The 23,288-nt window shown below is 49.2% G+C and overlaps 12 protein-coding genes across 12 annotated transcripts; 4 read left to right on the top strand and 8 right to left on the bottom strand.

Annotated features, from left to right (window-relative positions):
* Positions 1–591: 591 nt before the first annotated feature.
* Positions 592–1,777, bottom strand: M438DRAFT_308161 (uncharacterized protein). The gene is made up of 3 exons (XM_029902327.1): positions 1,682–1,777; positions 954–1,628; positions 592–896 (listed from the first exon to the last, which is right to left on the bottom strand). The coding sequence occupies exons 1-2, from the start codon at positions 1,759–1,761 to the stop codon at positions 998–1,000; spliced, it is 711 nt and encodes a 236-aa protein (XP_029754507.1). The 5' UTR covers positions 1,762–1,777; the 3' UTR covers positions 592–896; positions 954–997.
* A 53-nt stretch (positions 1,778–1,830) lies between these two features.
* Positions 1,831–4,182, bottom strand: M438DRAFT_350501 (uncharacterized protein). Its single transcript, XM_029906650.1, has 4 exons — positions 3,923–4,182; positions 3,492–3,726; positions 2,851–3,431; positions 1,831–2,792 (listed from the first exon to the last, which is right to left on the bottom strand). The coding sequence occupies exons 1-4, from the start codon at positions 4,034–4,036 to the stop codon at positions 2,310–2,312; spliced, it is 1,413 nt and encodes a 470-aa protein (XP_029754506.1). The 5' UTR covers positions 4,037–4,182; the 3' UTR covers positions 1,831–2,309.
* A 566-nt stretch (positions 4,183–4,748) lies between these two features.
* Positions 4,749–6,658, bottom strand: M438DRAFT_308154 (GABA permease-like protein). The gene is made up of 6 exons (XM_029902326.1): positions 6,539–6,658; positions 6,281–6,477; positions 6,128–6,229; positions 5,665–6,079; positions 5,053–5,614; positions 4,749–5,004 (listed from the first exon to the last, which is right to left on the bottom strand). Exons 1-6 carry the CDS (start codon positions 6,569–6,571, stop codon positions 4,832–4,834), a joined length of 1,482 nt encoding a protein of 493 aa, XP_029754505.1. The 5' UTR covers positions 6,572–6,658; the 3' UTR covers positions 4,749–4,831.
* Positions 6,659–7,955: 1,297 nt separating this feature from the next.
* M438DRAFT_192074 (uncharacterized protein) lies at positions 7,956–8,607 on the bottom strand. The gene has a single exon (XM_029899260.1). The coding sequence runs from the start codon at positions 8,407–8,409 to the stop codon at positions 8,083–8,085; it is 327 nt and encodes a 108-aa protein (XP_029754504.1). The 5' UTR covers positions 8,410–8,607; the 3' UTR covers positions 7,956–8,082.
* On the top strand, positions 8,408–9,812 carry M438DRAFT_360611 (uncharacterized protein; the record flags this gene model as incomplete). Its single annotated transcript, XM_029907449.1, has 6 exons — positions 8,408–8,568; positions 8,623–8,668; positions 8,739–8,825; positions 8,877–9,104; positions 9,154–9,296; positions 9,344–9,812. 6 exons carry the CDS (start codon positions 8,408–8,410, stop codon positions 9,810–9,812), a joined length of 1,134 nt encoding a protein of 377 aa, XP_029754503.1.
* Positions 9,813–10,396: 584 nt separating this feature from the next.
* M438DRAFT_350498 (uncharacterized protein) lies at positions 10,397–11,825 on the top strand. Its single transcript, XM_029906649.1, has one exon. The coding sequence runs from the start codon at positions 10,475–10,477 to the stop codon at positions 11,618–11,620; it is 1,146 nt and encodes a 381-aa protein (XP_029754502.1). The 5' UTR covers positions 10,397–10,474; the 3' UTR covers positions 11,621–11,825.
* On the bottom strand, positions 11,741–13,334 carry M438DRAFT_285969 (FAD binding domain-containing protein; the record flags this gene model as incomplete). The annotated part of the gene is made up of 4 exons (XM_029901574.1): positions 11,741–11,824; positions 11,879–12,288; positions 12,348–12,893; positions 12,950–13,334. The coding sequence occupies 4 exons, from the start codon at positions 13,332–13,334 to the stop codon at positions 11,741–11,743; spliced, it is 1,425 nt and encodes a 474-aa protein (XP_029754501.1).
* Positions 13,335–14,242: 908 nt separating this feature from the next.
* M438DRAFT_285986 (uncharacterized protein) lies at positions 14,243–15,556 on the bottom strand (the record flags this gene model as incomplete). The annotated part of the gene is made up of 3 exons (XM_029901575.1): positions 14,243–14,861; positions 14,981–15,420; positions 15,485–15,556. 3 exons carry the CDS (start codon positions 15,554–15,556, stop codon positions 14,243–14,245), a joined length of 1,131 nt encoding a protein of 376 aa, XP_029754500.1.
* A 1,505-nt stretch (positions 15,557–17,061) lies between these two features.
* M438DRAFT_285994 (RTA1 like protein) lies at positions 17,062–17,998 on the top strand (the record flags this gene model as incomplete). The annotated part of the gene is made up of 2 exons (XM_029901576.1): positions 17,062–17,215; positions 17,274–17,998. 2 exons carry the CDS (start codon positions 17,062–17,064, stop codon positions 17,996–17,998), a joined length of 879 nt encoding a protein of 292 aa, XP_029754499.1.
* A 271-nt stretch (positions 17,999–18,269) lies between these two features.
* Positions 18,270–19,331, bottom strand: M438DRAFT_410304 (uncharacterized protein; the record flags this gene model as incomplete). Its single annotated transcript, XM_029910083.1, has 2 exons — positions 18,270–18,616; positions 18,680–19,331. The coding sequence occupies 2 exons, from the start codon at positions 19,329–19,331 to the stop codon at positions 18,270–18,272; spliced, it is 999 nt and encodes a 332-aa protein (XP_029754498.1).
* A 349-nt stretch (positions 19,332–19,680) lies between these two features.
* Positions 19,681–20,870, bottom strand: M438DRAFT_350494 (uncharacterized protein). The gene has a single exon (XM_029906648.1). The coding sequence runs from the start codon at positions 20,740–20,742 to the stop codon at positions 19,963–19,965; it is 780 nt and encodes a 259-aa protein (XP_029754497.1). The 5' UTR covers positions 20,743–20,870; the 3' UTR covers positions 19,681–19,962.
* A 1,147-nt stretch (positions 20,871–22,017) lies between these two features.
* M438DRAFT_360605 (uncharacterized protein) lies at positions 22,018–22,544 on the top strand (the record flags this gene model as incomplete). Its single annotated transcript, XM_029907448.1, has 3 exons — positions 22,018–22,064; positions 22,115–22,297; positions 22,346–22,544. 3 exons carry the CDS (start codon positions 22,018–22,020, stop codon positions 22,542–22,544), a joined length of 429 nt encoding a protein of 142 aa, XP_029754496.1.
* Positions 22,545–23,288: the final 744 nt, after the last annotated feature.

Raw genomic sequence — 23,288 nt, 5'->3', positions numbered from 1 at the left:
TCCGCTTTGTCGATACACTGTCTAGGGGTTGTCGGTAAAGTCGGTAGTAGTTAGCTCTTATTAAGCGACGGCACGCTCTTAGCTTTCTTATTCCGTAGTGGCATCTTTAGTAGGCCTATAGGCTTGTAGCGTAGGGAATTCCTCTACCTAAATGGCTACTATGTTCGTAAAGGTAGGCAATTGTAAGGGGCGGACGGGGTAGTAGACTATAAGCGTAGTTTCTTNTACTAGTAGTTTAGGCGTGCGATTCCTATCTCGTCTCCGGAATGTAAGGATTAGAGCATAAAAACTAGCGAAATATTAAGATACCTTCTTTCTCTACGACGTAGTCGTCTTAGAATTCGATATTAACTACTTATTGTCGCGTAATGGATGGTATAACTTAAGGCATGCGTCGTTTCTTGACCGAAACGCTAAGTTTTCGTCCTAGACCTCCCACAAGGAGGCCTTGGCATGGGACGCTAGTCCCAAAAGAGATGCCAAGGATTGCCTCCGGAAAAGGGAGGTCTGGGTGCACCGAGGCAAACATTCTATATATGCAAGGCTATGGTGGACCTTCGGTACGAACTACATAGGAATATCACAGTGTCTCACAGAGAATAGAGGCTTGGAATAAAAGTGTGTAATGGAGATTCTGTGTAGTACTTCGGAGGAGGGGAAAGAAAGCTAGTCTAACATGCATGTTGTCTCGGCTCAGTCTCTGCTATTGGAAGTTTGTATGTGGGTCTGTGATATGCTGAGCTGAGTGTGAAGACTGTTCTGTGTTGATGGGTGTGTTGAAGAGATGGGGTTGGCGAGAAAGATATTGAGCTGCTGGAAACCGAGCCCACGTTCCAGATAATGTGGACGCTGGAATGACGGGTAATGGTGGCATAGTGAATCGTCGTCGTTCTTGTCTGCCAAATCCTGTTAGATACGGATTCGAAAAGGGTTCAATGAGAGACCTAGCTTACCTGCTAGCCTCACAAGCAGTTGTCCGGTGTTGATGGCCCGTCTTTCATGCAGGACATTGCTCGCCCTTGCTGTGCACGTGGAAGTAGCACTTGTCTCTTTTGGGCAACTCGTACTTATGCGGAAGAGTTGACATTTTCGCACGAGACTTGTAAAGTTCACGCGTGAGGTCGGCGAGACTTTCGACAGTCCAGTCCCCCAAGGCTTCCAGAGCATTCTGAGGCGATTTTCCAAGATCCATGGTATATCCTACTATCTCGATGACAGCTTTGCGCAAATGAGATCCCGCCATGGTATTTTCGTACGCCAGCTTGACAGCATGGGTGGTGAAGAAAACATCCCTGTTGAAGCGAAATAACATTTCATCCATAGTTTCATTTTGGAGAAGAGGCATCTGGTGCTGGTCGCCGAATATCCAGAGTTCGGCAAGCATCGAGTATGCTTCACCATTTTCTTCAGGCAGGTGAAATCTGCGCGTATAGAGCCAGACCTGGAATGTCTCGAACACTTCTGGTTCTACATTAGGCAGCTTGATCTTCTGCTCAGTGGCTTCTTTGAACGAGCCGTTGAAAGCGGCTCGGAAATAGTCAGAGTAAAAACAGAGGAGATCTTTGTGCACGGTGTGTACGTTCTCGCATTTACCCACGACGAGAGTCACCATTCCTTGGAACTGCTTGCTTTGGTACTGGTCAGTACATGCGATACAAGCGCTGTGAGGACCGAGACATACGGGGATGGCCAATTGTCGGGAGTCGACACGGCTCCGGTCGATGGCGAAGGTGCGCTTTGCTCCTTTGGTGGAGTTGACATGATCAAGCAGGCGACGGCAGCAAATCCTAGCGATAGCAGCAACAATCCGTGAGTCAGGGTTGACGTGGCAGGTGGGGATCGACCGCTTCTTCCCCCTGTGTGTTGGTGTAAGAAGCAAAGTGGATGGTTGATGCGCGAGCATGGAGTTGAGGTCGACACTGAGTGGAACTGCTCGAAAGTGAGACAAATCAGCAAGTGAGGAAGATGGTAGAAAAAACACAGCCGACCAGTCTTATTGCAGCGCTAAGCAGTTGAACAAGTGAAAAAGGAAGGAACAGACAATCTGTTGCTGTGAAATTGAAATTGACCGGGTTCCCAAAGATGATTGTTTCCTAATTGCTCGTTGCAGCCCCGATGTGTTCCATACCAGTCTATCCCATTCCTAGTGCCCCAAAAGAAAGAAGGCATCCATAACCTCCAGATGAAACGCCTACCAGCGCCAAACAGATTCCAAAATAGACAGCCCAGCCAACAAGAAGAGAATGATGAAGTTGTGCTATTAAACAAGTCGAGATGAAGAATCAGAGGGTGAAGGTGTGAGACAGTTCTCAGCGAATGTCGAGCTGGAACTGTTTGAATCGTCCACTCATAGTGCGGCATCGTGGGCATTGCGCTATCCGACCGCGAGACTGTTCTGCCATTAGTGCATCCACACAGCCTCCACAGAGACCACAGATGCACTCTGTGCAAGCGAAGCATTCCTTGAGGATGCTGAGCCTTCTGCAGCCTGCACAGTATATTTGGACCGGATTCGAGAACATTGGTGATGAGTCCGACGAGAGGGCCTGTGATGGCATGATGTGAAAGTTATTCCCTGATTGATTTGAGTCGATGGATGATGAGACGGCGTTGTCCTCGACAGACGGGAACGGCCCCATGTCTAGAGGAGGTCCATCTGCGTCGGCTGGAGGAGGTGTGAGGGTTTGTTGTAGAGGGGAGGCGGTATATGATTGGAACTGAGAGCCAAGAGCGAAGGGAGCTAACGGGGTACGTGCTCCCACTTGTGGTGATTTGTATGGCGAGACGGGTAACTGTTACGAGCAGTTAGTGGTAGCCGTTCGTGACAAAAGAGAATTGTATCCAACGCACAGGAGTGAGGTCTCTATCCTCTTCCGTGGCCGACGTCGCAGCGTCTATCAAGTCTTCCCATCTCTTGCCGTACATGTTGGGTTCGGCACTGAGGGCCTTGCGGTTCTCGCTCTTGATCTTGTCTCTTTCGTGTTTTGCTTTACGGGCGCTCTGTGTCAGCGAGTTCTTACGAGGACGCGAGCTATGGGAGATGGAGCGCTGCATGGGAGGAAGCGTGTTCTGGCGGCTCGCGGGTGATTTGAGCAACGACGCCGACATGATGCCAGACGGATTCTGGTCTTCTTGGTACTGGCTATCGAGGAACTGCTGTCCAGCCGAGAGGGTGGGATCTACCATGTGAGCTCTCTTTGCGTCGGTCACATGGTCGTTGAAATAGTTCTGACGCATGTACTTAGCGCTCGGAGCAGCGTCATCAGCGCAGTCAGGGCCTACTTGATCATTGTCCCATTCTCCGTCTGGTCGAGCATAGTGCAGCTGTGCCAGGGCAGCAGCCGCGCTCGCAGCTGGGATAAGGGAGCCCCTTCGGTATTCCGCGGGCAATCCGTAGCCGTCGGGGGCTATCTGAACAGGGCCCAGCCCGCCTTGAAATCCATATGAGCTCAGGCTGTCATATGCAACGCTCACGGGCGCATTGAACACACCTGCAGAGGGTCCTCCAACTGCATACTGGTCATTGTTGTGGTGGCGATCTGCAGGTTGTGATCGTGGTTGGCGTGGGGCAGACGTCGGCGACCATAGCTCCACTCGTGGTGGCCGCTCCGACGGCGGTGAGTTGACCATCAACTCAAAGCTCTCCTTTGTTGCCGGCAACTTGGGAATATAGTATTCCGGATGCGCTCGCCGGATATGCTCCTGCATAGAGCGGAATCGCTTCTCCTATAATCCCTTTGTAAGTCGCGTTTCCATATTGACCGACACGAAGCAAAGCAGTGTGGTGGAACGACTTGCGGGGCAGACAAGGTGACATGGTGCATGGGACAATGACAGGGACAGAGATACACGATGGACGACGGCAAAGCAGTGAATATTGGGAGACGAAGCAAGGACAGGAAGAAGAAATAGGGAGACGCACGCCCAAGCATTTCTTGCGACAGTTGCTGCCATCCGCAGACTTGATCGGACAGACGACTTCGTTGTCCGGATCAGACGCGTGATGGTTAGACGTGTGGTTCAACTTGGGAGGCATGTCGATTGAGGAGTCGAGTCTTGCAGCTCGAGCTGCCAGCTTGACCAGCCGCAAGGCACCTGAACCAAGCTACTGAACGGATGACGATGATTGAAGCCTTTCGGGGCGAAGGAACAAAGGCAGGTCGGGTTACCAGCTTAGGCGGGTACGGCCGGCGAGGGGTAAGGAGCTGTCATGGAGCTCGATTGGAGCTCACTGAAGCTTATCCACTACACAGAAAAGAAGCAATGTGATGAAAACGTGAAGCCGGAGCGCGAAGAGGTATGAAGAGATACGTGACGATAGGAGAGAGTCAAGAGAAGCTGAACACAAACGCCCCACACACGCGGGGCAAGCACAAAGCAACAGAACGAGCAGCAGAAAAGGCACAGGCCACGGCAGCTCAGGAGCTGCGAAAACAGAGCGACCCTTGGACGATTGCGACCGTAACGGCGCCGAAACACACAGCCCAGCAAATGATGACTTCACCGCCCTGCCCTGCAATCTGCCATTGGCTGCGACGCGTCCGGATGGTCTCGGTTCGAGACAAGAACTTCCAGAGACATTCTTGACATCCGATCTGGACTTTCGAGACAACTTGCACGACTTCTCAAATCCTTCGCTCAGTGGTCGCAGTTTTCCTTTTCGTCAAGAGCTGAAGAAGCTCTTTCACATGCTCGTCAAACGCACGGCCATTGGAAGCGGCAGAAAGCGTCACCAAAATAAAGCTGGAACCTAATTTTGACCGACCGTTTATCTATGAACACCACTGTTTCGCGACTTATATTCACGTTAAGGATGCCGACTTTATTGCTATCAGCCAGCCAGTGATTCCTCTTGACGGCCTTGGACGATGGCCACTGGTCCTGTGTAGACACGACGGCCTTGGAAGTAGTAGGTAATCAAGGCTCCCACGACAACCGCGACAAACATGACCGGGGCCCAGTTGAAGTTGTCGACAGTAACCGGTTGAGCATTAGGCCAGAAGCCTGTTGGATTGTTAGTGACGCGTCCAAGGAACACCTGATATTACTTACACCAGAAGAAGACCTCCCAAGCAAAGAGAAGGCCAACAATGTTGATCACGACACTCCAACGGCCAAGACTCCACCTTGCTTTGGGGAGAAGGTGCGGGGCTGTCAGGCGTCTGTACAGCACGCAAGTGATCGAAATAGCATATGTTCCCATCTGTGCAACAGCACCCAGCGAGATGATAGCGTTGAAGGCAGCTGAAGATCCAATGTTGATCAGCGACAAGATGATGGTGAACACTGCTGAGAAGATGACAGCATTAACTGGAATCATCAGCTTCGGGTTGACATATCCCAACCAGCGCGAGCCTGGGAAACCGCGATCACGAGCGAAGGCATATGTCTGTCTTGCTGTCGATGCTTGATATGAGATGTTACCTGCCATGAGGAGGACCATCATCAACACTGTCAAGACGATGGTACCGTTCATGGGCATTGCCTGCTGGAAAGCGTACATCATCGGATAGCCAGTAACGTCGTTGATGGCGTCTTCGACAGATGGCATGGCGAAGAGGAATGAGACAAGCATGATCAGACCAAGGAGGCCGTTCACGATGTAAGTCCACCACTGGAAGAGGGTTAGCATATGTCAAGGAAAAGTCCTCCAGCAACACTCACCATAGCTCTTGGAACCGAGAGTCCAGCATCTTTGACCTCTTCGGACATATGGGCTGCTGCATCAGAGGCGCCCAGGAAACCGACTGCGGAAATCTGACCGATCATGAGAGCGAGACCCATCGTTTGCCAGCCACCATCGTTCTGGAAGTCGAGGAATACCTCTCTGGCGGGAACATGCGGGCTGAGCACCCAGAAGATGACCATGATTGCCAGGAAACCAGCGACATGCAGAACCATGACTGCATTTTGCATGCTTGGCAGCCAATGGTTCAACCAGATGTTGAAGACGACACAAACAAGCATGACGGGGAAAACGAGCAGCGTGCCCTGCCATCCAGGAGCGGCATAGTCGGGGTTCTTGATGATGATCAAGGACTGGATTAGCGTACCGCAGATGAAGCCTCCGGAAGCGTTTCTAGTCTTCGGTCAGTACTTGTGGATGCCGTTGTGTTGAAGCGCATACCCAGCTTGCCAACTCAGAGTCGAGACCCAACCTGTGATATACGACAGGAACTTCTGACAACTTGGAGGCGCGAACTCTGACACCCAGTGATACTGTCCACCACTACGAAGATTTGGTCAGCACCATCCTGAACATTATCTAAGCTCTACTCACCATGTAGGAGCCATCGAACTCATCTCAGCCAGACTTGCGATGATGAAACCGTACCCAATCATTACCCAGATATAACTCCAGAACAAACCAGCACGGCCACCGTCAACAAGACCTTGCGTACAAGCCATGAGAACAAATTCCCAGGTCGCCATCAAGATAGCAGTAAAAGACAAGAGCGAGACCTGTCGGAAGACTCTCTGTGCGCACAAACGTCAATGCAAGTCCGAGACAGGACGATGGCCACCAAAAAAGACATACACGAAGTTCTTGCTCTTTGCCCATACGCATCATATCGCGCTTGTCCGATGGTACAGAGCCATACACGTCCGCCGTCTCATCTGACTCCTCGTCTCTTGCCGAATCATTGAAATCGCCGAGTTCGAATTGCGCATGGCGAGCAGCGGCGGCAGTTTTCGTCGGTCGATTGTCAGAGTCTCTGACCTCACGCTCACCGAAGCGTATAGCGCTACTCTTGTTCTCCTCCGAAGACATCGACATGGTTGCAAGAGCGAAATTGAGATTGACGACCAAGATGTAGTTCGACACCCCAAGACTTTACAAAAGGAAAGGGAGCAAGGAAGAACATGTTTCAAGGATAGTCCGAAGTCATATAGTTTACCTCTTGTCGTCCATCAATTTTAGTTCATCGCATACATTACCCACCTTCCGACTTAAGGCAACGAAAAGACACCAGCAACAAATCAATTCTGCCCACCACCTGCACGCTTCTCTGCTGATGCAATACCTATGCCGCGGAGCATTGACTGCTCTTGACGATAGCCCGGGCCCAGAGTTCGCTCTGCATACAAGCCTTGAGTTTTATTTTTCCGCCATTGCATGCAAGCCACACGCCGCTCAATAGTCGGGTCTTGGATATATTATTCCGGGTCCTGGAGTTTCTTACGCACGGTAAAATCCTTTGAAGGATGAACATAGTTTTGACGGAAAGTGTTTGGGGAGACGACGACCCCTCAAGATCTGCGCGGAGGGTTCAAGGGGTCCAGGCTTCGAGATTTTATATCAGTATAGATTAGCCGCTGATAAGGACGACGCCTTCTGTTCACCACCACAGCTGAGAGATTCTGCTCGTAAACAGAGTTGCAACTGAGTATGAAGTTCTTACGCGAACAACTCGATTGCTCCTTCAATATTGTGAGGCAGGCTATCAAAACTTTCGACAGCGAAACCAAAATATAGAGGTTTCATCTACTGTATCTTTGTGGTGCCGTAAAGCGACGACCAAATGCGATTGTTCCGCTCTCGCAAGCTGATAAGACAAACCACGCCTATAGGTCTACCATCAAGCCATGGAATTTTGCCGAAATGCTTGTCGCGGCTTTCTCTTCCTGCCGACTGCTTACCATACCAGCGGTATGCCTGCACGCGCGCCACCAAGCTCTGGCTTCTGTCGGTATGAGCGCAGAAAAGCTTTACGGACTTGACCCCTTGAACGTGCGAGGCGGTGGACGCAGGGTGCGAAGCTTAAAGTATAGCGCTCTGACAGCCTCTCCTTACTCTCCTCATGATGCACTCGTAATGTCTTGTTGAGACTTGCTGATCAGCTCTGTCAGCCAACACCCTGCTTACAGAATACTGCCAGTGTCTCAAGTCTGATAGGTAGCTGGGCCCAAGAGCCGTCTTCTCGAAGTTCAATCGATGATCTGGCACAAGCGAGTTTCATCTCACCTGCAGACGCCATGAACTGCCCAGTCGATCACCTCACAAGGCGCGGCTAAGCATGAGCACGCTCGTACACCCTCTTGGCCTTACCAACATCCGCACTGTTCGGCATGCGAAACAAGTCAACCGAGCATGTCGGTTGCGTGCTCCTTCCAGGCTGATCCGGAAGCAAGCCCAATCATGCACCCGGCAGGATTCTCAGCCACAGCCACGAGCAGGTCCAGGGTCTTTCCAAGACTCTGCCTCGTGAAGACCAATAAGCCGAGCAGCAATCTCTGATGGCTTTCTCCATCGATGATAACGTGAGCAGGAAGCATGAGCCCTGAGGGAATAGAGTGACCCCAAATAAAGAGGATATGTAGTGACATGCGCACCTTGCGGTCATTTGGTAATGCTTCTTTGTCGCTCTTTTTTGAACCTGATTTATAACCGCTGTAACATGCACACATGGCCGCTAATCTGACGACGGTCAACGGTGCTCCTCTACCGCCAGGTACTTACTACTTCTCGCGCATCACCGACACAGACCATGCTGGTTATGTATGGATTGTCGCCTTGCTCTCCTTGATATACCCCTTTGGCACACTTCTAGTACGGCTGAATGTTAGGTAAGTTGGCAATGGAAGAACATGACTGACCAAACCAACTCACAATCTACCTAGATGGGGTCTTTATGGCGCGGACGACTGGGCGTTGGTGGCAGCGACAGTATGTATCTTTCTTTTCGGTCCAACAGTCTCGCGTCTAACGAGTGAGCCAGCTAGCTGCGGTATGCCAGCACATTCCTATCTTCGTTGGTTTGAAGGCAGGATTCGGGAAATCAAGCAAAGTCCTCGAGCGAGGTCAAATTGCGAGCATCGACGACGTATGTGTCCAGGACGAGTAGTGTGAAAGCCCAGTTGACTGACCCACGTAGTCCATATACGCGGCTGAAGTGCTCTTCATCTTCGCATATACGCTTTCGAAGGTATCGCTCGCACTGTTTGTCAGACGACTCTTCACCCACAACCGAAGGCTCAATACTGCACTGTGCTGGTCGCTTCTGGGCATTACCGTTGCCTGGGGTATCGTTGCACTTTTCGTCCTCTTGATAAATTGCTCACCGCATCACTTCTTTTCAAAGAGGAATACCTGTCCATCATATGTCAGTACAATCATTATGAGTCAAGCTTCCATTACTCACCTAGCAACAGATAACACGATGGCGAGCTGTGACAACGTTTGATATCATTACAGAAGCCGCCCTCATGATCGTCCCTTCATACCTCGTGTCTGGCGTGATGCTAGGCTCGCGGCCGAAGATGCTTGTCATGACTGCTTTCGCATTCAGACTTGCGTGAGTACCTCCTGAACCTGAACTGTGCCTATTCTGACTTTATTCAGTGTTGTTGGTTTCTCCATCACACACCTGCGGCGGCTTTCTCGGACTGTCGATGCCGAAGACAAGGGCTTCTCTTTCATCTCGCCAGCGATCTGGATTCAGATATGGTTGGCATGGTCGCTAGTATCTGCATCCATACCATCTTTCCGAGCATTCATGAATCCTTTCGACAACATATCTGTCGCAAAGACGGACGACTCACATAGTGCCTCACGCTCCGAATTGAATGGCGCGTATCTGATGATGGGTCCGATCTCCAAGCCAAGCCATCGAAATCATGGCGCATCGGCGCGATCAGCATCCCAAGGCATGAGCTTGAGCTCGAAGCTGGGCACAAGGACGTCAGTCCACCACGAATCCCGCGACAGAGGTGTCGATGAGGCCCGATCTATGGAGAGCTGGCACTCGCGATCAGGCATCATCCGCAAGGAAGTCGAATGGGAGATTAGGCACGACCACGAGCCGCTGTGAGGGACACTGGCAGGAAAGTACCTAGATACAAGTGCCCTATTCCCTGTTCTTATCGAAACAGGCGAAAGGTGTCAAAGAAAGAACAGTCATCTTTACGCGCGGTCGCAGTCTGCACCTGCTTCATGAAGTCATTTGAGTTTCGAACCCGCGAGTGATTGCCGTTTGGAATCGAGCCCGCGTGGAAGCTCTTAACCGAACCCCGATGTAAGTAGCCCTAGCCGAGACCTTCCATCGCCCTCGCTAACAGGTCCAGCCGGTGGATTTTGAGACAAAACCCCGAAAAGGCAATCGCACGTCGAGATTGAACAAAAGACGACCCATGCAGGTCTTTTGTTATCGATTCTACAGCACGAAAACTCTTTGGAAAGGACACTCTTATGTTCAGCTCTGGTTTCCATCTTGTCCAGCCCGCGTGAGACTGCCCCGATCAAAGAAGGCGCGATCCGGTGGCTTGGGCTTGGCTCCTGCTCCATGCAGATCTGGGTCGTGTATCCACTTTTAGCTCGGTTGTTGTTTCTGTCGTTCAACGGGAGAACATTCAGGTCGTTTTTCAGGTTTTACTCAAACATGCCTCAACGGAAGCCCGGAATCTTTCTTCTCTCCTTTGTCATCTCCTACTTTCACTCTTCCTGTTCTTGTGAGGAACGGCGTGGATAGTCGATATGGCCATGAACGTGAAGCCTCTAAATGCTGATACAACGTTCTTGATCGACTTCATCCCTTTGTTCGCGCCTGCACGTGCGTCGGCTCGGTTTCCTGGATCCTTTACTGTCTTGATTGATCCTTGGGTGACTGGAAGCTCTTCTGTTTGGAAGGAATCTTTCCAAATATCACATCACACAACTTCACCATGCATCTCTTCGTTGAGAGAGATTCCACAACCGGACCTCATCATCATATCGCAGGACAAACCCGATCACTGCCATAAGCAGACCTTGTGCACTCTACCAGCAGACGCCAGGATTCGCATTCTGGCAACTCCAGTAGCTTCCAAGCTGATAAGATCATGGAAGTACTTCACACATGCGACTGTCGAAACAATGCAGCCATACAACAGCAAGAATAATGACTCGATTATACGCATTCCAATCCCTGGCTACTCCTCCTTTAGCCAAGGCGGTGAAGTCACTGTGACTTACGTGCCTCAACGGATGGATCCTACGAGGCTTCACAACGCGATAGGCCTTACATATCGAGCACCAAACAGCACAACCACATCAGTAAACGGATCCGTCGTCAATCTGTTGAACCTACCGCCATCCCCACAAGACTCTCCAATGGCAGGAAATTTCCCAGATCCAATGAACGGTCGAAACAACCCTATGACACCACCTGATTCGCCCATGGAGCTAGATGGAAACTCGCCTATGTTTCCGTCACGCGAAAAGACCATCAGTGTTCTCTACAGCCCCCATGGCGTCGCATATACTGCCATTGAGCCATATGCATCGTCACATTTGGCCAAAGAGTCGGCACTACCTCTCACGGCTCTGTTTCATTCGATCAACACGGAGGAGAATCCGTGGTTCATGGGTGGTGTGGTAGCAGTAGGATATCCAGGAGGCGCTGAGATAATCCGGAACCTTGGAGCTCGATACTGGATCAGCGCACACGACGAGGTCAAGGACAACAGAGGTTGGTCTGTGGCGTGGATCAAGAGTAGAATGTACTCTTCGGAAGAAGCACAACAAAAGTTAGACGAGGAAACGAAAAGCACCGTATTGCATCAGGATGGAAAGCACGGAACACTTGGCCCAAGGACCCAGATCTTCAGACTGGATGTGGGAGAACAGCTACGCATCGTTTGATTTTGGGCGCACTTTGATTTTTCCAGCGAGCATATAACGACTAATGAAGGGTAATGACTACTAATGAGGCCGTAATAAAAGAAGGCAATTTCTCGAACGCACTTTCTACCTGCTGCCGTTTCATTCGTTCTTCCTGACCAAAACTCCCCTCGGATCATATCTCTTCTTCACGGCTTGTAACCTCTCGTAGTTGTCGCCATAGACCTGGTATTCATGTCAGCCTTTAGAAACCAATCGACCAGAGCTCCAATGACTTACCGCTCTGTAGTCATTCCAGGGTTGCAAGAAATTAATGAAGTAGTCCGCCGACGGGAATCTGTCCCCCACAATCATAGGACCAGCATTCTTGAGCATGTCCAACGCCTGTTCATCCAGCCTCGTAGGATAATCTCCCTCATCCGGTCTGCCAACTCCAAGTTGCAGGAGATGCTGATTTTGTGTATGCGGCCAGGCACATTCGTTGCTGCCATCAGCAGATTTGAAGACAGCCTTCTGGAACAATTCGAGTAGAACGAATGTGCCAATGTTGAGTTTGGTGGGTTCGAGGGCGATGGTGGTTTCTAGCCAATCCCAAGCGCGAAGAATGAGGTCTGCCGTCATATCTGTTCCTGCGACTGTTGGGTTGGACATGTTAGCTGAGCAGACTCCTTTTGCTGCTATTACACTGTCTGTCGGCCTCTGGTTAGCCAGAATCTTACATCAGCATTGAAACGACAACATCACTTACCACCATAGATATTGACCTCCCTCAGATTCATGACCTTAGTCAAGTCAACAGCTCCTTCGATCTCCAGGGCCCATTTAAATACCTCTCTTCCATGTTCTTCGCCTTCAGTATCAAATAGCCAGATGGCCAATCCAGGTTGAGCTTTCGCACCGATGAATACTCCTTCCATCAAGTCCAAATTGTACAGATACATCGCCGTACTAGGCCACTCATCCATTCTCTTCGCAAACTCAGCAACGCCTTTTGCCAATGCTGGCAGCGAAGATCGCGGGTAGTTGATGCTTCCGCTATAGATCTTCTGTGAGAACTTGCGAACTTTGAGTTTGAAGGCAGTCACGATGGCGAATTCATGACCGCCACCGCGGAGAGCGAATAGTAGATCTGGTTCTTCGGATGCCCAAATGATACTGCCGTCCAGTTTGACGACCTGCGCATCGAGAAAGTTCTGAGGGTCTGAGGCGAGACCGTAGGTAGATGACATCCAGGACAGACCGCCATGCAGAATCATGCCGCCAACGCCGACGAAACTGCATCGTGCACTCACAGCTGACCTAGTGATCAGTATCCGACTTCAAAAAAGCTGGCGGTAAGTTCAGACTTACCTTGATATCCAGGTGCCTGCTCCTCCAGTTTCTCCTCCACCTCCCCCCAAGTCATGCCTCCTCCAACGATAATACTCTCGTTTTCAGCATCGAAGCTGAACTCTTTGAATCCAGCAAGACTGATCAGCACATCTTTCGCACTGGCATCACCAATACCTTGACATCGAACAGCCCAATCAAGATCGGTATCCGCGAGATATGCAACAAGTCGAGACAGACTAGCTAAAGAGTCCGGTCTAGCTAGTAACTTAGGATGGAGGTTTCGATGCGCTTGCCATGTTTGCGATTCAGATTTGTACTGGGCGGATGAAGAATCGATGATTTCGGAAGCTTTGAGGAGGTTGTGGATAGTGCATTCGAGGTCGAAGCCGTCTAATGTTGACATGATGATCGTGTAAATGACAACAATGTGCTTTGGGAGTAAAGCGGTCAAGTTCATATACTGTAAGCGTTTATAAGACAAGTTCAGGAGCTCATGCAGTGAGCGGAAAGCGGGGTCCTTGGAGGATGCACGCGAGGCATTAGTGCTGACTGAGCATGAGATACAACGTACTACAAACGTTTCATCAAGACATGTGGGCGAGCAAATGGCCTTCGATCAAGACCTTCATGCTACTTGGCTAGGCTGTGGATTATATTGAATCGGGGAAGCTCTGAATGTTTTGGAAGGGCTGTTCTAATATTAAATCTCCTTACAAATACATCGACATCTTGATGAGTCTTACTGACACTCAGCGTCCCCATCATGAAGGCCGTTCCTGACGTGCATTGCTGTAAAGTTCCTGGTGATGCTCGGTGGATCTGACTTGTGCTGTTGCTTGACACGCCACTCCAGGCTGGCCATTGTTGGCCCGCGCTGAGAAGACAGAGACCGAGAGAACACACAGCGCTCTGCTGACACAGGACTCGGGGTGTTGAGCCTGCTGTCTCGAAGGGAACTAGACAAATATGTTGATTCCGCACATGTGCAGAGACGCTGAGAAGCACAAAGATGCTCACATCGAGCCCGGTGGATCTGATAATATGAACCGGTCTCCAGACATCTGCGTAGAGTTCGTCTTTCCAATCAACAAGACTGTTGATCCGACGGTGCTTCAGTTTCGGCGCTTGTCACACATTCCAGCAGAGTTCTTCAATCTTTTGTAAGTCCGTTCCCTAGGTAAGCGCTGGGCGTCGTGACAGTAGATGGATTGTTAGAACGAAGACTGTGTAGGTTATCATCCGGGTGTAGTAGATCTTCGACTGTTTCGTTGGGCTGCTTAGCGTTCTAACTTGATGTTAGCAAGTGGTCAATCACAAGAGGCCAAACGAACTCACGAATATCCTCCAGAACAGAACCTTGTCTGGCTCCGGTCTCTTCTTGACTTGCTGCTGGGCCCAGAGCAACGCTGACGCACACTTAGGGTTGTTTTCGAGCAGCTCTGCTGGAAGTGACAGCCCATTCACGATGCGTTCGCCTACTCCTTCTCCCCACCAGATGTTGACGTTATGAAACAACACGCCCACATAAACGTAGATCAGTACAGCTAGAGGCTCACGCTGACAAACGAGATGGAAGAAGTCCGGTCCGACGAATAATGAGAAGACCATGATGCTGTAGGGCGAATCATGGAACAGTCTGATCAACAGATCGATGGTTTCGTTGTAAATCTTTACATCCGGGCTCCCGGCGACAATGTCGTATAGATCGGTCAGCCTGTCGTGGAATGATTTTCGGATATCCGGGTCGTATTCCCACACGATTGTTTTTGGCTTGAAGAACGGATCCATGGGGCCGTATCTTAGATGGTCTACCATGGTCAACCAAAGTGTAGCTGACCCTCTGAAGTAGCTACGAAGTCCCACGAGATGTTCGATGGGGTCGTAGTCGGTTTGAGGCATTGCGATCTCGACCATAGAAGTCAGTAGAGAGCTGCTACATCGTTAGCGTCATTCGGGAGAGAACGAGTGCTTGTCCCAGGCCGGTCAATGTGAATATTGTACAATTTACACACCACATTGACCACCGAAATTGGGATTGGCCGCACTTACAAGGCGAATGCAGCATGGCAAGTTCCCTCGTTGACGTTGTCCAAAACTTTGTAGAACATCGGGAGTGCTCGACTCTGATATTGGACGGCAGATCTAAGCCAGTAACTCTTGTTGAGAGGGTGAAGAGAGCCGCGATGGAGGCAGGTCATCGCAAATACGGCATCGAGAAGGTAATCGTTCTGGAAAGCTAGTTGGGGAAGTCCAACTTCCCACATGTGCCAATCCTTAGGATCATGACAGAGAGTTTTGATGGTAGTTGTCATGAAGAAATGTATCAATTCCAGTTCTTCGACTCGAGAAAGTATAGACTGTCGAGTTTCGGAGGCAATTGGCGACTTTGGCTCTTCATGACCAGTCGAAGGACTTTGTTCGTTCGAGGAGAAGCTGCAAGTTGCTTCTCGTTTTACGCAGTTTCCACAATTTGGCCGTACTTCGTCGCACTTTTCCAGAAAATCAGTCCATCACGTCGACGCCACACCAAGGATATTCATGAATAATCAATACCTTGACATGTCTTTTCTTGCATTGTACGCATCCTCCTCTTGACTTGTGATGGGCTTTTCGAGTTGGTGGCATGGTAGTCGTGTCAATTGATCATTACTCCGAGATGTCCCAGCTGTCAAGGACAGGCAAACGGCGTCCCTTTGTATACTCCTTGTAGTCGCTCCGGAAGATAGGAAGACAGCGGTCCCGAGTCATCAACGAAAATTTATAAAGATGTGAATTATGTCAGGGTAAAGTTAGGTACAAGGCGCAGCGAGCCCTCGGGAACGGGTGGTTGATCGGGGATCGGTGGACAATCAGCCCGTGTAGCGTGAGGAGCTTTGACAAAAAAGAGATCATGCCGAGGCCGATATGTCCTTCTGTTCAAGGCGGAAGACGCGACTCTCACCCTTTGCAGCATCTTTTGCGAGCATGGAGGAGTTTCCTCGGACCATGTTGTTGTTGTTGTCGATATCAGCGGTAATGGAATAAAAAAAGAACCCCTTTTGAGTCCTTTGTCGCGACATCAATTACAGAGCCTTCGGCTGATGCGAACGTGGAATGAAACACGGTTCGAGGAGTTCAACAACAGAGGAGTTGAACAACAGCTCGCATTGCTGTTGGCGGGCAGTGCAAAGCAAGACGGCAGCTCTCGATGGAACCTGGAGACTACTTATACTACACTGGCATGTTGTATATCCGAGACGAGTTCTGCAGGTACGAATGTACGAAGCTTGTGGATTTCGTATGGATATACGATGCGGAGGTGAGGTTGAGAACCAAAATCCCGTTGTCTATCGGCTCCACGTTGCAACATGAAGTTGCTTGCGAGTACGAATACGAATTTGGATTCGAGAAACGTCTTCCTCCACGGCCAGAGAATCACCACTTCTTGGATTGCATATCATCATCTTGGATTTCAAGACTGGTACATTGGTTAAGTTTCGACGTGCTGAGTACTCCCGGGAAGCTAGAGATGTTGTTCTCTCCAAGTCCTCACTCTCGCGCAGGTCTTTATCACTTGACAATCTTCAGTCCAACACTAAGACAGGGAAATCTTCACGTCCAGTGCAAGGGTTTCTCCGAACAGACCAGGCTGGAGCCCAGATACGAGTCGCAGCGACTGCTATTTCGCTTCGTTGGGACGGTTTCCGACACAAACCTTTCGGCCACCTGAAAGCAGCCCAATCCCGGGGGATTCTCCGGTTGACTGGACATTTCTGAACAGATACTGTGGATACGAGTACGAATGCGAATAAGAGGCAGGATACCCAGACTCTCTACCTTTAACCTGGAGCTAGCAACACCGACTACGCCTCCACTACCTGGTTCACTCGTGCAAACGAATCATTTGCAGTGCGGCTTGGAGTAAAATGACAAACGTAGGCGGCTGTGCTGCCGATGAACTGGGAATGATCGATTTGTTGATTCAGGACTTGGACGCTGGCATTTTCCAACAAGCTCAAAAGCGCTTGTCTTTCCCCTCGTAAACAGAAGGTAGGACAGTTCGAGAACTAAGATCAGTACAACTTTACTTCGTATCACTACTTGGATCAGCTGCTGGATATCGCTTGTTCCTTCGCTTCGGACATCTCATCATGACGATATATCACAACGTATACCCCTACGATGCTTCTATTGCAGCTGCGGTACTCTTCACAATCTTGTTCTTTGTTTCCAGCATCGTACATCTGTACCAACTCCTGCGGACACGGACTTGGTATCTGCTACCTTTCCTCATCGGTGGCATCTGTAAGCTCAATCTACAAGTCCGTCAGTTTCAAAGCATGATATCTGACCCAAGACCCAGTCGAAGGAATAGGCTATACCTTCCGCACCGTCTCCATAAAGCAAAGCCCAGACTACACACTCCCACCTTATGCTATCCAACTCATCCTTCCTCTCATCGCACCCGCTCTCTTGTCGGCAACGATGTACATGTCTCTCGGTCGCATCATCCTGGTCACCCAAGCCGAAGCCGTCGCCCCTATCCGCCGCACCTGGCTCACCAAACTCTTCGTCACAGGCGACGTCCTCAGTTTTCTCGCTCAAGCCTTGGGTGGCGCCATCCTCGCTCAGCAAAAAGCATCCTCCTACAACACCGGCCGTTGGATTATCATCGTTGGTCTTGTTATCCAAGTCTTTTTCTTCGGCTTGTTCCTGATCACCAGTGTGATATTCCATGTCAGGTTGAACAAGATGCCCACACTGGCATCGCAAAAGTTTGCTTGGAAGAGACATTTGAGCGCGCTATACACAGGCAGCGCGCTTATCCTTGTTCGATCGATTTACAGATTTATCGAGTATTTGGAAGATGCGGGTGGCTATTTGATCACGCATGAAGCTTTTGCTTATGTGTTTGACGCATTGTTGATGTTTGCAGTCATGATCGTGTTCTTCTGGGTACACCCTAGTGAGATTCAAGCACTGATCAGAGGCAAGGGAAAGGCCATCAAGCATGGATTCAAAGTTGTTCATCTGAACGTGACGGATGACGAAGTTGTCTTTTTGAGCGACATGGCGCAGGCCAAGTAGAAGGGAATAAGAGACAGAGCATCAGACCAAATGGAGAGGAGTAACATACAGAACGTAGTCATGGCTACTCACAAAATCATTGTTGTGACATGGACACTTTTCCTCATACAGTACTCCCGTCACATTTGTTTGTTCTCATCTCCTACCACGCTCTTCCTGGAGATTGTTGATTCTCACGAGAGCAGTTCCACATAACAAGTTAAACAGACATGCACTAGGCAACAAGGCGGAAGAAAACCTGACATAGATGCAAAACTCGCAAAATTTGCCACTACAACCCATCATCCATCTCATAAACCTTGTCCCACCTACCATCCCACCTCCTACTCGAATCAACAAACCGCAAATCCGTCGCCAACCTAATGACGCCCTCCTCATCATGATTAACCGTACTAGCATGAATCGTAAACGGCGTGTGCAACACTACATCCCCAGCTTCGTAGTCCGCAACCAACCACCTCTTATTAAACCTTTTGCTGTAAGCAGAGGGGGCGGAGTCGAGGAGCCCTGTATCCATCATTGTGGCGTTGAAGGCGTGTTTGGCTTGTTCTTCTGTTAAACCGCTGGAGATGGCGGAGTTGTAGAAGGAGGTTTCTTGGTCGCGGCCGAGTGTGTGTGCTGTGGATTGCGTTAGCAAGATAAATAGAAAAGCAGAGAAGAGGAGAGAGAGTGATGACTTACCTTTTTCAAGATAAATCAACCCGCCGCCATTGACTTTGATATCACCCATGGGCACCCAAGCGGTAATTGCAGTAGGCTCGCCATGCCTCAGAAAGATCTGATCGTAATGTACACCAATAGCATGAGTCCCCGGGATATTATTTCTCAACAGCGTACGCTTAATCGCCAATGTATCGTCGCCCCAACCTGAGAATTTCGAGATGAACTCGGAGAGTGCGGGATGTTTGCAAAAAGTCTCCTTGTACCAGTCTTGCTTGTGTGCGTCCAGGGCTCTGTCGACAAAAGTTGCTGCTCTGTCGTCGCCGGGTCGCTGGTTTCCTCCTACTGCGCCTGCGCCGATGCCCGGGAACTCGGCGGCGGACTTGGCGGAGTCAAAAATGCCTTGTTCGGATGTTGTGCCAGGCTTCAAGACACCAGAGGGAGACATGAAGTCGAAGTAGGAGCGACGGGCTGTGAGGACATCTTCGCGAGGGATGAGGCCTTTGAGGAAGATATAGCCGTCTTCGTTGTATTTCCTGCGGAGCCCTTCTAATGGTTCATCTGGTTGTGATGGCTGGAGCCATGAGTAGTTTTCTAGTGGTCCATCGTTGACGAAGAGCTTTGGCTGGGAAGGTGTTGCGTTCTCTTGAGTTGGGCTGACCGAATGAGGCATGCTGAGAGTTGTGTGATGATTGTGGATTGTGTCGGAAGGTAGGTGCAAAGAAAGAATAGAAACACCGCGTCCAGACGTCAACTGCTTACCTATATATGCTACATCTTACCTTCGCGAGATATCATCCCGAAGAGAGGTGCTTCGATGTCTTCCAATTCTAGGAATATACTCCGTCGAGGATAAGAGTATGGTGGGGTAAGTTGCGGGGCACGACCAATGACGTGTTATCGATCTGGTCAATCGTGTTGAGCGACTTTTTCCGCGGCCTGCGTTTGTACTTTTGAGTGGAAACAGGAAATGTCGTCCGTCCAAGGAGTTAAGTCAGTTATTCGTTGTGATATCGACTGATAGCCAAATAGGTTCAGGTGCTTGCTTGATTCGATCACCTATTAGCATGCACATCAACGGCGAGTCATGAAATGGAAGAAAAGAGTAGAAGAAAGCATTCATATCGTCCATCTTGATATGTTGTAGAAAGAGCCCATTTCCTTGACCCAGCCTTATGTCCTTGTGATTTATGGGTATCCAGTAGCGGCGCCATACAACGCCTATAAAAGCAATAAAAGCAACCTGTTCGTAACGCCGTGTCCCACCATGTCATGAAGATCGTGCTTAATATGTGTTGGAGCGTCTAAGCTTCAGCGAATCTGACCATGCGACGCTTGAAGGAGCCGCCACCATCGTCCAGAGAGATGGCAGAGTCCCGGTGTGAAGGCTTACGCTTGTCGTAGCGGCGTTGGCGAGCTTCTCTGGACTCGCGGGCACGCCATTCTAGAATTTGACGACGGCGCTGTTCAGAACGCTTGATAACCATGGCTGGGGTCGGTATGAAGCCAATACCGTTGATACCTTCGCCGTCATCGTCTGCCGTGTCGTCGACATTACGGCCAGTAATCTCATCTTCTTGCCAGGTCATATTTTGGTCTTGGTTGTGTTCGTCCTCAACAGGGGTGGACGGGGAGTCACAGCGCAGTGTGGACAGCTTGTCTTGTGCAATCTTGATGGCTGTCGGTAGAGATAATTGTTGGTCTTGTTCATGATTTGGTGAAGCGATGGGTGTAGGAGGCGGAGGAGAGGTGACGCGGCGAGGCGGGTGAAGGATAAAGCGGCCTCGTTGCGGTACCAAGTTGTTGGGCGTGGGTGATGTGTTGGGCGAGGGCATGATTGAGTCGTAGGCGCCGGGAGTCTCGTTGATCTCGTCCATGTCGGCAGGACGCTTCTTTGTGGTTGGAGGGTCGGTGGCAGCCATGTCTAGTCGCGATAGATGTTGAGCGACACTGATGCTTGGGCTGTCGTCTCTGTTGCGCGTATTGGCATTGACCATGATCGTCGTGGAGACTGACTCCGAGTCGAACGAAGAAGGTGCGGAAGGTGGTTGAGGGCGCTTTCTCTTGCTGCTCACTGTCGCCATGGCTTCATCTGTCATACGACAGTTGCACACACGGTGCTTGGAACAAGGCAGCCAGACACGTTGTACCGAACAAAGCTTTTGGCGCTCCAGATGTGATGTGCTGCTGTGACCCTTCCTCACCTCTGGCTCTGAGCGTAGGGGTGCTCAAGTAACAGTTTCTAACAGTTTGTAACATGTTAGTTTGTAACACCTATTAGAAACCATAGAAATCAGAGTTACTAACTGCCGAGGTACCCCGCTAGCCTCTAAGATCGGTGATCTGTGCGTTAGCGCCTCTAAGCTCTAAGCTCTAAGCTCGAGCTTTAAAGTGCTATATAACGACAAGGACATAGCGAACAATGGCGGTCGACTAGCTCGTACTATTAGCGTACAGTTTAGCGCTAAGGAAGGTAGCTATTATAACTACAATTGGTGTCTAAATTAGCATAGGAAGAATAAGAACTAGAGTCGAAGGGAACTACACCTCTTAGGCTGCGAGCCATTTATTTAAGCGATAAAAGCTAGTGTTCTAGCTCTTAATAAGTTCGAGGGCGAGTTCTAAGGGAAGTTAGCGAGGGTAGTTAGCGTACATCGCGCTAGCGAGGGCGAGGGCGAGGGCGAGAGCTTAGTAACTACTTAAGTTAATCTACATTAGTTAGATAGACTAGCTACTATGTCGATTTATCGAGGAGGACTGCCCTTTAACATTTATTAGTTAAATCTAGAGCTACTTAAGTTGCTTAAGGCGCTTAATCTAGCACTTAAATACTTACCTCTAACGCGCGCTCGCCTTACTAGCGACCTTCTTAAGGAATGCTTAGATTAAGTAACGATAGAGGTTATAAAGATTATTAGTGCTTAGACCTCCCTACGGGACTAGACGGGACGGGACGGGAAATGCTAAGCATAAATCCCGCCGGGACGGGATCCCGCTAAGACCATTTCCCGTTTGTCCCGCCTAATTTCCCGTTCGTCCCGCTAATAATTACTTCTAGGAAAAGCCGTCTAAATCTCTAAATATAGCTATATAGCTCTAATAGACTATTATAGACTATTANTAATAGTCCTATAATAGTCTACTAACACTAGATAGATAATAACCTAAACGTAATCCTTCCTACGGCACCCCCGGTTGTTAACGTCGAGATCGAAGGCTTAGACATCGGTTCCTTAGGCGTTAAGTATAGTAGAATCTATAATCTCGATCGCGGACGTAACCCTAACGACAACGCCTTTAGCAATATCTATAGCAAAATGCTCGGCGTTCTTTCGGCCTACGATACTACGTAGACTTAAATGGACATAGAGCTTAAAGTCCTAGAATGGATTTCTAAATTGCGCGAGTAAGTGCTAATGTAATAGAACTATACTAGTCTAAGCTAATGATTCGTAGTGCCCCTACTACCCCTACTAAAGGAAAGAACCGCAGAGAGGGCCCTAATAAGAGGCCTAATACTCCTGCAACCTTAGAGGACGAGGGTCTAGAATCGCTATTAGGTTCTGATTCTAATTCTAATTCTAAGACACTTATAGTACCTAAAAAGACTCTTAAGAAGATGAAGGTCTTAAAGGCAAGGTAAGTAGGTGTAATAGTCTTATAATAGTCTTAGCTAACACTAAACAGCGTGTCTAATCTCGAGGATTCTAATATTAATCCCCTTCTAAGCATAAGAGCATTAAAAAAGCGCGTACCCGGACCCGATGCTACTAGAAGCGGTAGAAGATCTACTAGAGGAAAGACGGTTCCTGTTAGTAGAGAATCGACTAGAAAAAAGACCGTCCCTGCTAGCAAGCGATTACTAAAGGTCCTACCTAAGAAGTAAGCACCTAAGAAGCAAGTACCTAAGAAGAACGTAGCTAAATCGTCTAAGGGTAAAAACTACGAAGGACCTCGACTATATAACTTAAGCGGAAAAGGAAACATGCTCGGCGACAAGGCTCTAAGATTCGTCCTATTAACTAACACCAAGAAGGGCGGTATATATACTATAATAGTCTTATAATAGTCTTATGCTAATAGTATATAGGAATAAATGCCCTTTCTGAAATTAAGCACTACTAGGCAACTACTAGAACACTTATTGCTATCTTACCGTTCTAAAGACTCGTTAGAGAAATTGCTAAGGACTATAAAGAAGATCTGCGATTCTAGAAATCTGCCATCGATGCTCTTTAGGTCGCTATAGAAGCACATATGATTATGATGTTTAAGATGGTTAACCTAGGTGCCATTTATGCAAAGCGTGTCACTATCTAGTCGAAGGACTTTAAGCTCATTAAGGCAATCGTAGGCCGCGTAACTCTTTAATAGTTTAGGTATGTACGATTAACGTATAATAGTCTTATAATAGTCTAACGATTTGCAGAGCGCGAACAGAAACATAAGAAGAATGATTGTATTATTATAGTTTTTAGGTCCTTCGGGGACATATAGAAGGGAGAAAATTAGCTTACCTAATTAATTAAATCAAATGGTCAGACGTTTTTTAAACTCCCGAACTAGTAGCATGTCCTTCTACATAATTGTGACTCGCCTTCTATAGATAGCAAGCAACTAGGCTAACTTA

Source organism: Aureobasidium pullulans, assembly GCF_000721785.1.
Source record: "Aureobasidium pullulans EXF-150 unplaced genomic scaffold scaffold_60, whole genome shotgun sequence".
NCBI classification, from domain to species: Eukaryota; Fungi; Ascomycota; class Dothideomycetes; order Dothideales; family Saccotheciaceae; genus Aureobasidium; species Aureobasidium pullulans.
This window is presented reverse-complemented; position numbering and strand designations above follow the sequence as displayed.